This window comes from Arvicanthis niloticus, chromosome 13, assembly GCF_011762505.2.
Source record: "Arvicanthis niloticus isolate mArvNil1 chromosome 13, mArvNil1.pat.X, whole genome shotgun sequence".
NCBI classification, from domain to species: domain Eukaryota; kingdom Metazoa; phylum Chordata; class Mammalia; order Rodentia; family Muridae; genus Arvicanthis; species Arvicanthis niloticus.
In genome coordinates, this window is record NC_047670.1 from 15,234,112 (window position 1) to 15,247,622 (window position 13,511).

At 38.9% G+C, this 13,511-nt stretch overlaps 1 protein-coding gene across 2 annotated transcripts in view; it reads right to left on the bottom strand.

Moving 5' to 3' along the window:
- Rgs22 (regulator of G protein signaling 22) overlaps positions 1 to 13,511 on the bottom strand; it is a 110,567-nt gene that overhangs the window by 69,413 nt on the left and 27,643 nt on the right. For both annotated transcript variants that reach the window (XM_076911262.1, XM_034516753.2), the window contains exons 7-9: positions 7,492 to 7,621; positions 5,588 to 6,200; positions 4,182 to 4,343 (exon numbers count right to left, since the gene is read on the bottom strand). In XM_076911262.1, coding sequence (XP_076767377.1) covers positions 4,182 to 4,343; positions 5,588 to 6,200; positions 7,492 to 7,621 — 905 coding nt within the window. The remainder of the gene's footprint in view (positions 1 to 4,181; positions 4,344 to 5,587; positions 6,201 to 7,491; positions 7,622 to 13,511) is intronic.

Below are 13,511 nucleotides of genomic sequence, written 5' to 3' on the forward strand. Positions count from 1 at the left end.
TAAAATTAGTATCTGCTTAATAAACAAAAGAAATACTTAAGACTATTAAGGAATTTTAGCAATAAAATAGACTTTGTTTCAAAGTTTTTAAGTAGGTTGGTATTGCTCTATATTTGGGAAGGTTGTGGAGCTTTCCATATTCACACATCTACATATCTATATGTCTAAAGATCTTTAAAAATATATATTGCTCTAAATAAGAATTACTAAAATTAAGTTAACACTTAAAAGTATGAAAACATCTCATTTTAACTTTTGGTTTCTGAAACAAGGTCTGTCTACATAACTCTGGAACTCTGGCCATCCTAGAACTCACTATGTAGACCAAGCTAGCCTGGAATTCATAGAGATACAACTGCTTCTGCCTCCCAAGTGCTGGGATTAAAAGTGTGTACCTCCCTGTCTGGCTAGAAATATAAACATTTTAGAATACTCAACATTTTAGAATATTAAAGTTTCAGAAACTCAAGAAAAAGGCTGTTTGGTACAGGACATGGAGCCCACACTCAGTTGGAGGAACATGCTAGCAGTCAATCCATGGGTTTTGTGACACTCAAAGCTAACACTAGCAGTCAATCCGTGCTGAACCCTGTGTGACATTCAAAGCTAACTTCAGCTATCAGGTCTGTTGCTCTTCAGACCAGGTTTCCCCTGACGTCAAGCTTGAGGACTAGTTCCTATTCCATGTTGCAGAGACTGACAGAAAATGGCTGGCTTCCCTTTAAAACAGGAGATGTGAAGATGTTTCCAGTGTAAACATGTTAGGCATGAAGATAATTCAAAGACTACAACTAGTTTAAGTTGAGAAAATATGTAAGTTCTGACCAATATACTTTCACAGATACTACCACTGAAGGAAACACACACAACATCTCTTTGGATGGTTTCTTAAAACTGTGTATGAGTCTATAATTACTCAAAAACAAAATGTTTAAATTTAAAAAGTTGTTGGAGAGCTGGCTCAGCAGTTAAAAGCATACATTGTTTGTTCAGACGACCTAAGCTCAGTTGCCAACACTCACCTCAGGAAGCTCCCAGCCTCCTGTCACAGCAGCTCCAGGGGACTGGGTGCCATCTGCCTGCCTTGAAGAACCTTGCACTCATGTGCACGTACATACTCACACATCAACACAATATATTCTTATGATAAAAATAATTAAAGTTCTTTTATCTTGGTAATTTTTCTGAAACTCCATGTTTTATTATGTTGGGTGGTATGCACATATGTACCAACTATAATGGAACTTATACTTCTTGTGTGCCTCAAAATTTATTTTATTTTTATTTATGTGTCTGTATGTGTTTAGATGGACAAACATCCACAGAGGCCAGGAGAGAGCACTGGATGCTCTGGTTGTAAGCCCTCTGATGAAAGGTGCTGGGGACTGACCTCAGTTTCTCTGCTCTCCATTACTAAGCCAGCCCAGGATGATAACAGCACTGAGGTGACAATAGCTGGGAGGTGAGGCCAGACAAGTGGGCAGAAGACAGACAGGTCAGGGTGAACTTAGTTACTAATTTTCTAAAAAAAAAAATCTGGACTTTGAAGTCAAAGCACTGGTACAACCAATGAGATTTCAAGAGAAATGACAAAATCAAATCAAATGTACCACTGTAAAAACTCACTGAGTCCCAAGTGGCATACAGTGTCTCTACCGTGTCCATCTTTCTGTACCCTGTGGTGTTACCACCATTTTTATTACACCATTTCACATGATGTACTTCCTATAAAACCTTGAACCCTGGACTGGACCAGGTTTTATCCTCTAACAGGTTACCACAACACTTTACCACAAGTACTCAGGATGTTGGCTGAGATATCTGTACCCATAGCTGCACACCACGAGAACAGATGGTATGGGGACTTGCACACGGATGCACTCAGAGAGCACGCCCAACCCTTAGCCTGTGTTTAAAGACTCCCAAGCACACCAAAGGTCTTAGTCACTGTTCTGTTGCAGTGAAGAGTCATCACAGCCAACTGTAGCAACTCTGATAAAGGAAAGTACTTAACTTTCATTTTGAGGGCTTGCTTACAGCCTCAGAGGCTTAGTCCATTATCATCGTGGTAGAGAACACAGAAACAGGCATGGTGCTGGAGAAGTGGTTGAAAGCTACATCCTGGTCAACACAGAGAGATAAAAGGCAGACAGGGACAGAGGGACAGAGAGACAGAGACAGAGACAAAGACAGAGACAGACAACAAATAAACTGAGTCTAGCATGGGATTTGAAATCTCAAAGCCAACCCCCAGTGACACATTTCCTCCCAAAAGGCCATGTCTTCTAATCCTAATCCTTTTAAATAGTTGTACTTCCTGATAACCAAGCATTCAAATATATGAGCCTATGAGGGATTTTCTTATTCAAAACACCAGATTCCACTCCCTTTCCCCCCATATGCTTGTAGCCATATCATAATGCAAAAATGGATTCAGTCCAACTTCAAAAGTTCCCATAGTCTAAAACAATCTCAACACTATTTAAAAGTTCAAAGCCTCTTCTAAGACTCAAGACAATCTTTTAACTGTAACCCACTGTAAAATCAAAATAAAAAAGCAGATCACATATGGCCAGAATGTACATTACCATTCCAAAAGGAAGGAAAGGGGGTATAGTGAGGAAATAATGGGCCAAAGCAAAACTAAAACCCAGCAGGACATAGTCTACACTCTACATCTCCATGTCTGCTGTCAAAGAGCTCTTCAGGTCTCCAACTCCTTCCAACTTTGTTGAGGATAACATATTTCTCTCTGTTGGACTGCTTCTACACCTGGTCTGCAGCTTTCCTTGGTGGGTATCCCATGACGCTGACATCTCCAGCATCTTGGGTTCTCCAACACAATCCAGGCTTCCCCTTCACAGCTTCACACAATGGCCTCTCTGTGCCTCAATGCAGGGACACCCCTGACATGTGCCTGGCTTCAGTGGCTTGTTTGTTTGTTTGTTTGTTTGCAAAGGGAGATTCCACAGCCCCTTTCTCATGTCCTTGACTCTAAAGCCAGAACCTTGTGGCAGAAGCTGCCAAGTTCTGCTGCTTGTGGGGCTAGAATTTGACCTCCTAGTTCAATTAACGTTTGCATGAGCTTTTGTTGTTTACCATCTCCTTCACTGTAAGCTTTTTCTTTAATTCTTTTTCACAAGTTGGAAGCTAGGTGGGGTCTGGCCCTGAAGTTACCACTCCTGTTATTCCATTTAGCATCAGGCTTTTCTTTATTTCCTTGAGTACTGGACTTAGCTCTGTTACACTTCCTGGAGCTCCCCCTTTCCCCCCCAATGGTATATTTTTTTTGTTTTTGTTTTTTTGTTCGGCTTGTTTCTTCTCATTATATATCTGCATTCAAGTGATTGCTAATAACCACATGACACAATCAATACTAGGCTGTCTTGAAATCTCCTCTACCAACACCATTAATCCGAAACTTCAATTTAGCCTTAGGCAGACATTTTTTGGACAAGGGCAAGAAGCAGCCACATTCTTTGCTAAAGTATTATAACAATGATCTCTAGGCAATTACTAATATTCTTCCCTCTGAAACCTCTTGAGCTGGGTTGTCTATTCTACATTGCTCTCCACAGCACTGTCTTCCACATCTCTACTAAGATGGTCCCTGCTAAAGTTACTCAACTTCTTTCCAAATCTAAAGTTCCAAGGTCCACATTCCACCAACAAGCAGCAAAGGCAGGCCTGTCACAGAAATACCCCCCAACACACACACACTCCTAGTACCAACTTCTGCCTTTGTCACTGTTCCAATGCTCTGAAGAGATGCCTTGACCACAGCAATTCTTACAAAGAAAGAATTTCATTGGGGGCTTGCATACATTATCATCATGGCAGAGAGCATGGTGGCAAGCATGTTGCTGGAGAAGTAGCTGAGAGCTACATCCTGATCCATAGGCCAAGAGAAAGAGAGCTTTTGAAACCTCAAAGCCTATCCTCAGTGACACACTGTCTCCAATAAGGCCACACCTCCTGACCCTTGTAATCCTTTCAAACAGTTCACTCCCTGCTGACCAAACATTCAAATATGGGAGCATTCTTATTCAAACCACGATACCATTTATCTAGTAGATAAATGTTTTTCAAGAAAAGGCAACAATAAACTGGAGAAAGTATTATTTATAACTAGCTTAAGAAAAGTAAAAGAAAATAACTTTAATTCACATTATTTTTCTTACCAGTACAGAAGCAGAGGTTTTAAAACCTCAGCCTGAATGTTTTTCAAATGGTCTGCTGTCCACCGGGATCCATGCAGCAGCTTAAACTTCGATAAGATTTGTGTAGAAAGGTAGCGCTCCCCACTGCTCACAAGGTAGCATTTTTTCATTTTCTCAAGATGTCTTGGTTAAAACACATAGTTATATACACGTCAATTCGATACTCAACTTCCCAAGTGTTATTGCTTCAGGTAATAAACACCTCAAACCAACACTCATTCCAGAGTACTAAAGGGTTGTACAGACATCGATTATTTCTCAGGGTGTTTGCTTTTCTCAATAGGCTGGATGGTCTTGTAAAGTTGTGCACACTTTAATCTCCAAAATTTGTAAATTTGTTACCCATAAAAAAATGCAGCTGATGTGGGTAAGTATGGATTAGAAAGAAATTAGCCTGCTACTCACAGGTCCCAAGGGAATGCTATAAATCCTTTTTTGGGAGATACGGAGGGCCAGGACCATGAAGATGTAAGGGGATGCTCATACTACCAGAAAGATGCTCATGGCATGCTGCTGGCTTTGAAGTTAGAGGAAGGGGTCATAAACCAAGGAGTGTAGACAATCTCCTCCATAAACTGGAAAATGTAAAGAAATAGATTCCTCTAGAACTGTCACTTTAGGTCACTAAATGTGGGTAAAATCCTAAGATTTCTTGCATATGACTTCCCTGATATGTCTTACAAATATGGATCATGTCAAGTTTCAGAATCAACCATGTTGTTGAACCCTATTTGAAGCATAAGCTCTGTGACCCAAATATTTTTCTAATAACTGTAAAGAACCCAATCATGAGGAGATCTACACCAAGCCCTGAAGAAGAAATGCAATCTAACCTGCTTCAGATTAGATCAGGAAACAGACACAAAAACTTTCTTAAAGCAGTGCCCTGCTACGATGAACACTCACAGTGACCTAGAGCTCTCGGAGCTAGGCAATGCAGACCTCCAGAAGAAAAACAGTGCAGATAGACACAGCTATGTGGCATGTGACTAACGGCCACACGATGTGTGAGTCAGGGAGGCTGCTGGAATAAGAGAGCCACACACTGCTGTTCATACCTGTCTAATATGAGTGTGGTCATATAGCTGATAATTGCTTTTTGCATAAATTTTTTTATATCATCATGACACTATACAAAGTAGAATAATTTAAAGCAGGTCTAGAATTTATAGGAAGAAACAGTATTCTATTGGTATCTTAAAGTTATGAAATCACAAAATTGTGATATCAAAATTTATTATCATAGAATAAAAATCATTTTTATCCATCCAAATGTATAAACTACATTTAATACCTTTTGCTTGAATAACTAAAGCAAAGATTCTATAATTTGGTTTTTAAAACTATTGAAAGAGAAATGAAAATACCTTTGATGTCTTCCAGGGTCCTTAAGAACTTTCAGCCTCTCTATGTCCATCCACAGCCACCAGTACCTCTCTCCTAGCGTGCCCTTTAGAAACTTCTTAAATCTTTCAAATTCTCTTCTGTTGCCAATGTCATAGGTCCTGTGAGAGATACACCAGTCTGCCCTGCTCTCAGGACCAACACTCTCACTCTTCGAACTTAAACTTACATTTTCCAATTTATCTTCTGAGATTTCCTCCATGATTTCAACAGGGGGTAAAACTGTAGCCTCGTTGCTAGGTGTAGGCTGGACTTTATCGAATATCACATGGGATACTTTATAGTAGTTGACATAGCCCGGAGTGTCACTAAGGGACTGGCCTGTGATGTGCTGGATGGCTTCCCTCAAGATAAAGATGATGTAGGCATTTAGGAATTCTTCAACAGATGAGAAGTGCAGGGTCAGGTTTTTGTCCTGGTCACTCTTCTTCTCCAGGTATATCCTCAGAAGAGCCTGAGAAGGTGAGTCTTTCATTGATACAGACCCTCCTTCCTCTTCATCCAGCTCCAAAGATGTTTTAGAGATTTTAGACAGGCTTTTTACTGTCCTGGGGTGAACTCCATCATCATAAATCTCTGTATTAAATTTTAAAAAGGCTAATAGGTTAGATCTGAACATAAACTCATCCACTGTCAGAGAGGTCCATAGAGAGTGGCAAGTGGGCCATCACTGGGAATAAGTACATGAGCCAATACCTTCATAGGATTCTCAAGCCTTGTCAGGAGGCCATGAGGAAATTAACTTTGCCTTCCTAAAGACATACTAAATATTTATAAGAAGGCTGTAAAAACTGTCATGCATATAATTCTTATCATTAAAGTGACACAATAACATAGGGGCTTATAAAAGCTTAATCCCCTCTAAAATACAATTTTAGTTCTTATTTTCTCTGTCAGAATTTGGTGAGATATGAAAGTCTCACATGTCAATCTGTCCTGCCAACTTGATAGATGAGGTAATTGTCCTCAGGGTGACCACTTTCTCTAGCAGATCCGAAAAAGTAGAAACAGTTCACTATAACTTTGTATTGAAAATGAATGTACCTCCCATTTTGGAGCAGTTTCTTTTCATTTTTATGAAAAGTTGACAACACCCATAAAGCTTCCCCATAGTAAAATTCATCTGTTTTCCAAGAAGAAAAATAGTCTAAACTCAAAAGTAGAAGACAAATTCAATTTCTATCAATGATAATTTCCATTTTGTTATTGCTGTTGTTTTTGAGACACAGTCTTCTTGCCTCAGCTTTCTGAGGTTGGATTTCTAGTATGTTCCAAAAATCCACGCCCATTTGCTTTTAGGTCAGAAATATTGTACCTACTTTATTGCAAAGACTTAATAGGAGGAATTTATAAAGTATAATAGAAAAAAAAAACAAACAAGACAATCACTGGCTGGCTGCAGGTGTGCCAAGCTCTAGGATAGGTATATATAATTACATATATATATATACCATGCAGCTAAGTGCTGGGTATGCCATGCCAACACAGCAGAAGCTGAGAGAAAGAAGGATCACTGTGATTTCAAAAGCAGCCAGAGATAACACAGCGAGTCTTCAGAGTAGACTAGGCTGCCTTTAGTCAGGTCTACATGCAGTAATCCTGTCTCAGACAACAAAATCACAGAGCTAATAAACATCGAAATCCACCTCCACTTTTATCATAATGACTTCTTGAAATAATAGAATGTGCACCGGCAGATGAAATAGCAGGATTGTGAGTTTGAAACTAGCCTGGGCTACATAGTGAGACTCTATTTGAAAAACAACAACAAACAATAACCAAGACCCATCCAAACAGCATCAAACAAGGAGCTGGGAGGGAGGTGCTGTGTGGATGAGCAAAGGCTACCTTTTCTTCATCTGCTTACCAGAAGCTGTGGCAATAACTGGGGATGCAGTCTGGTGGTGAGGTATACAGCAGGGTAATGAAAACGTTGATACTGTCTTCTCACACTCCTTGGCTAGTGTAAACCAGTCTTTTGTTTGAGTATAGGAGGCCTAAGAGGAAAGAGACATTAGTTTAACATAACCTAAACAGGCTTCTGCCAATTGACTCTCTGAAAAAAATCATTATAATTCAATTTATAGAATATAATGCACTAAGAAAACGATTTGACTAAGAGAAAATTGTACTAAAACTTCAGTAGATGTGAAAACAGAGGTGAGAGATGGTTCAACATGAGGAGCACTTGGTGTTCTTCCAGAGCACCCAAATCCAGTTCCTAGCACAGCGTGGCTCATGGCCATCTGTAATTCCAACTCTTCTGGCCTCCATGGCACACACAGCAAACTGGAAAATCTAGGGGAAAAAGGGAGAGTGCCCAGTATCTCTCTCATTTCTCCTTTTTCCAGTTGTCAGCTTGCCACTCAGTCTGGGACTTGTAGGAGAGACAGGCTCATATGAAAGATCTGAGATCCCTTGTCTGTTATACACATTCCATTGGGTAAATTAGGCCTCACAAGACAATGCCTGAAGAAAATGAAGGGAAGTATCTGTGAGGTCACCGGTTCCTTGAGTGTGGGGCTCTAGGGCAGATCTGATGCCTCTTTCATTTACTTATTTATTTGCTTGGCTTTTGTACAAGAGTATATCTCTATATATTGCTCTGGACGGTCTAGGTAGCCCAGGCTGGCCTTCCTTTAACTTGAGATCCACCTGCCTTAGTGTCCCAAGTACAAGGATACAGGTGTGCCACTACACTTAGCTTACATCCAAGTCACTTATGATTAATAATTATTCTACATTAACTTGAGCCACTTCTGTATTCCAAAAATTACCCTAAGCCCTCGGAGAAAAAGAATATAATTGAAGAATGTTCAAGAATCCAAGTAAGACAAACTTGTTTGTCAATTTGTTAAAGAGAAGTTAGCAGTCAGACTAATTATCTGCTCTAAGCTTTAAAGAAACGGGCCAGTTATTTGTGTTTACAGGACACAGCAAAGACTCACATAAACATCATAGTGAGCATTAAAAGTATATCTGTCCATTAAACATTAATGCTATCTGGTCTGGATTAAATAATCTGAGGATACAAAGAGATTTAAATTGTCAAAATTCAAAAGCTATGATGAATACTTGGCAGTTGAAGTCATAAGAGAGAGAGCATCATGTCAGAGAACGGGGGTGGGGTGGTGGTAAATCAGATTGATCTTCAGTGGTGACATGTCTGCTCTCACTCATAACAAGTGATTTCCCTATCAATAAACATTTCATGGTACCCTGATATTTCTATAATATATAAGAGAAAAATGCTAAAAATAAGTATAACAGAAAAGAAAGTGAGTCTTTAGTACCTCATCAAGCATAATTCGGCAGAGAAAAGTGAGCTGTAAAGACTGCTCAATAGAATTGCCCAGACTAATCCTTCCAGTCAGAGCTGGTACCCTGAGCAGAACTTGGGCTCTGCACCCAGTCCTATGATACCCAGAGGAAGCTCCACTCCCAGTCACTCTAACACACCCAGGATCATAAGATCTCAGGAGCTTGGTCACACCAAGATTTTAGGATCCCAGAGGCAGCTTGAGTCGCAGGAGCTTTAACACACCCAGGACCTCAGGATCACAGGATCACAGGATCACAGGATCACAGAGACAGAGACTCTGAGTTCTGACACAACAGGATCACAGGAAGAACAGGCTCCAGTCAGAGACAGCAAGGGCAGGTAGCACTAGAGATAACCAGATGGCAAAAGGCAAGCACAAGAACATAAGCAACAGAAACCAAGGTTACTTGGCATCATCAGAACCCAGTTCTCCCACCATAGCAAGTCCTGGGTATACCATCACACTGAAAAAGCAGGATTTGGATTTAAAATCCCTTCTTATGATAGAGGACTTTAAGAAGGACATAAATAACACCCTTAAAGAAATATGGGAGAACACAGGTAAACAGGTAGAAGCCCTTAAAGAGAAAACACAAAAATCCCTTAAAGAATTATAGGAAAGCACAACAAAACAGGTGAAAAAATTGAACAAAATCATCTAGGATTTAAAAATGGAAATAGAAACAATAAAGAAATCTCAAAGGGAAACTACACTGGAGATAGATAACCTAAGAGAGGGATCAGGAGTCATAGATGCAAGCATCACCAACGGAATACAAGAGATAGAAGAGAGAATCTCATGTGCAGAAGATACCATGGAAAACATTGACACAACTGTCAAAGAAAATGCAAAGTGCAAAAAGCTCCTAACCCAAAACATTCAGGAAATCCAGGACACAATGAAAAGACTAAACCTAAGGATAATAGATATAGAAGAGAGTGAAGATTCCCAACTTAAGTGGCCAGTAAATATCTTCAACAAAATTATAGAAGAAAACCTCCCTAATCTAAAGAAAGAGATGCCCATGAACAGGCAAGAAGCCTACAGAAATCAAAATAGATCAGACCAGAAAAGAAATTCCTCCAGTCACATTATAATCAAAGTACCAAATACACAAAACAAACAAAAAATATTAAAAGCAATAAGGGGAAAAGCTCAAGTAACATACAAAGGCAGACCTATCAGAATTACACCAGACTTCTCACCAGAGATTATGAAAGCTAGAAGATCCTGCACAGATGTCATACAGACTCTAAGAGAACACAAATGCCAATCCAGACTACTATACCCAGAAAAACTCTCAATTACCATAGATGGAGAAACCAAGATATTCCATGGCAAAACCCAATTTATGCAATATCTTTCCACAAATCTAGCCCTATAAAGTATAATAAATGAAGAACTCCAAAAAAGGAAGAAAAACTATACCCTAGAAAAAGCAAGAAAGTAATCTCCTTTCAATAAACCCAAAAGAAGACAGGCACATGAACGTAATTCCACCTCTAACAACAAAAATAACAGGAAGCAACAATCACTTTTTCTTAATATCTCTTAACATCAATGGACTCAGCTCCCCAATAAAAAGACATAGACTAACAGATTGGATACGTAAACAGGACCCAGCATTTTGCTGCATACAGGAAATGCACCTCAGTGACAAAGACAGTCACTACCTCAGAGTAAAAGGCTTGGAAATTATTTTTCTAAGAAAATGGTCCCAAGAAACAAGCTGGAATAGCCATTCTAATATCTAATAAAATCAACTTGCAATCAAAAATTATCAAAAAAGATAAGAAAGGACACTTGATATTCCTCAAAGGAAAAATCTGCCAAGATGAACTCTCAATTCTGAACATCTATGCTCCAAATGCGAGGGCACCCACATTCATAAAACAAAAAAAAATTTACTAAAGCTCAAAGCACACATTGCACCTCACACAATAAGAGTGGAAGACTTAACACCCGACTCTCAGAAATGGACAGATCATGGAAACAGAAACTAAACAAAAACACTGTGAAATTAATGAACCAAAAAAGTTATGAACCAAATGGACTTAACAGATATCTATAGAACATTTCATCCTAAAACAAAAGAATATACCTTTTTCTCGGCACCTCATGGTACCTTCTCCAAAATTGACCATATAATTGGTCACAAAACAGGCCTCAACAGATACAAGAAGATTGAAATAATCCCATGCATCCTATCAGATCATCAAGAACTAAGGCTGGTCTTCAATAGTAACAAAAACAACAGAAACCCCACATACACAAAGAAGCTGAACAACTCTCTACTCAGTGATAACTTGGTCAAGGAAGAAATAAAGAAAGAAATTAAAGACTTTTTAGAATTTAATGAAAATGAAGGCACATCATACTAAAACTTATAGGACACAATGAAAGCAGTGCTAAGAGGAACTCATACCTCTGAGTGCCTCCAAAAAGAAACTGGAGAGAGCGTACACTAGCAGCTTAACAACACACCTGAAAGCTCTAGAACAAAAAGAAGCAAATATACCCAAGAGGAGTAGATGTCAAGAAATAATCAAACTCAGGGCTGAAATCAACCAAGTAGAAACAGAAAGAACTATACAAAGTAGCAACAAAACCAGGAGCTGGTTCTTTGAGAAAATCAACAAGATAGATAAGGCCTTAAACTAACTAGAGGGCACAGAGACAGTATCCAAATTAATGAAATCAGAAATAAAAACATAACTATGGAAACAAAGAAAATTTAAAAAAATCACCAGATCCTACTACAAAAGCTTATACTCAACAAAACTGGAAAATCTGGGTGAAATGGACAATTTTCTAGATAGATACCAGCTGTCAAAGTTAAATCAGGAGCAGATAAACAGTCCCATTACCCTTAAAGAAATAGAATCAGTCATTAAACATCTCCCAACCAAAACAAAACAAAAACAAAACAAACAAACAAACAGAAAAACAGGACCAGATGGTTTTAGTGCAGAATTCTACCAGACCTACAAGGAAGACCTAATACCAACATTCTTCAAACTATTCCACAAAATAGAAACAGAAGAAACACTACACAATTTGTTCTATGAAGCCACAATTATGCTTATACCTAAACCACACAAAGACCCTACAAAGAAAAAGAACTTCAGACCAATTTTCCTTATAAATATTGATGCAAAAATACTCAATAAAATTCACAAAGTGAATCCAAGAACACATCAAAATAATCATCCATTGTGATCAAATAGGCTTTATCCCAGGAATACAAGGATGGTTCAATATTTGGAAATCCATCAATATAATCCACTATATAAACAAACTCCAAGAAAAAGACCACATGATCATCTCACTAGATGCTGAGAAAGCATTTGACAAAATCCAGCACCCGTTCATGGTAAAAGTCTTGGAAAGAACAGAAATTCAAGGCCCATACCTAAACACAATAAAAGCAATATACAGCAAACCAGTAGCCAACATCAAACTAAATGGAGAGAAACTTGAAGCAATCCCACTAAAATCAGGGACTAGACAAGGCTGCCCACTTTCTCTATGTATTCAATATAGTAGTTGAAGTTCTGGCTAGAGCAATTAAGACAACAAAAGGAAGTCAAAGGGATACAAGTTGGAAAGAAGTCGAAATTTCACTATTTGCAGATGATATGATAGTATAGTTAAGTGAACCCAAAACTTCCACCAGAGAACTCCTAAACCTGATAAACAACTTTAGCAAAGTGGCTGGATATAAAATCAACTCAAACAAATCAGTAGCCTTCCTCTGTTCAAAAGATAAACAGGCTGAGAAAGAAATTAGGAAAACGACACCCTTCACAATAGCCACAAATAATATAAAATACCTTGGTATAAATCTAACCAAGCAAGAGAAAGATCTGTATGACAAGAACTTCAAGTCCCTGAAGAAAGAAATCGAAGATCTCAGAAGATGGAAAGATCTCCCATACTCCTGGGTTGGCAGGATTAATTTAGTAAAAATGGCCATCTTGCCAAAAGCAATCTGTAGATTCAATGCAATGCCCATCAAAATTCCAACTCAATTCTTCATAGAGATAGAAAGAGCAATTTGCAAATTCATTTGGAATAACAAAAATCCCAGAATAGCGAAAACTATTCTCAACAATAAAAGAACTTCTGGAATCACCATCCCTGACCTCAAGCTGTATTGCAGAGCAATAGTGATAAAACTGTATGGTATTGGTACAGAGACAGGCAGATAGATCAATGGGATAGAATTGACCCAGAAATGAACCCACACACCTATGGTCACTTGATCTTTGACAAAGGAGCCAAAACCATCCAGTGAGGGGGTGGGGGAACAGCATTTTCAACAAATGGTGCTGGTTCAACTAGAGGTCAGCTTGTAGAAGAATGCAAATCAATCCATTCTTATCTCCTTGTACAAAGCTCAAGTCCAAGTGGATCAAGGACCTACACATAAAGCCAGATACACTGAAACTAATAGAGGAGAAAGTGGGGAAGAGCCTTAAACACATGGGCACAGGAGGAAAGTTCCTGAACAGAACACCAATGGCTTATGCTCTAAGATCAACAACAGACAAATGGAGACTCA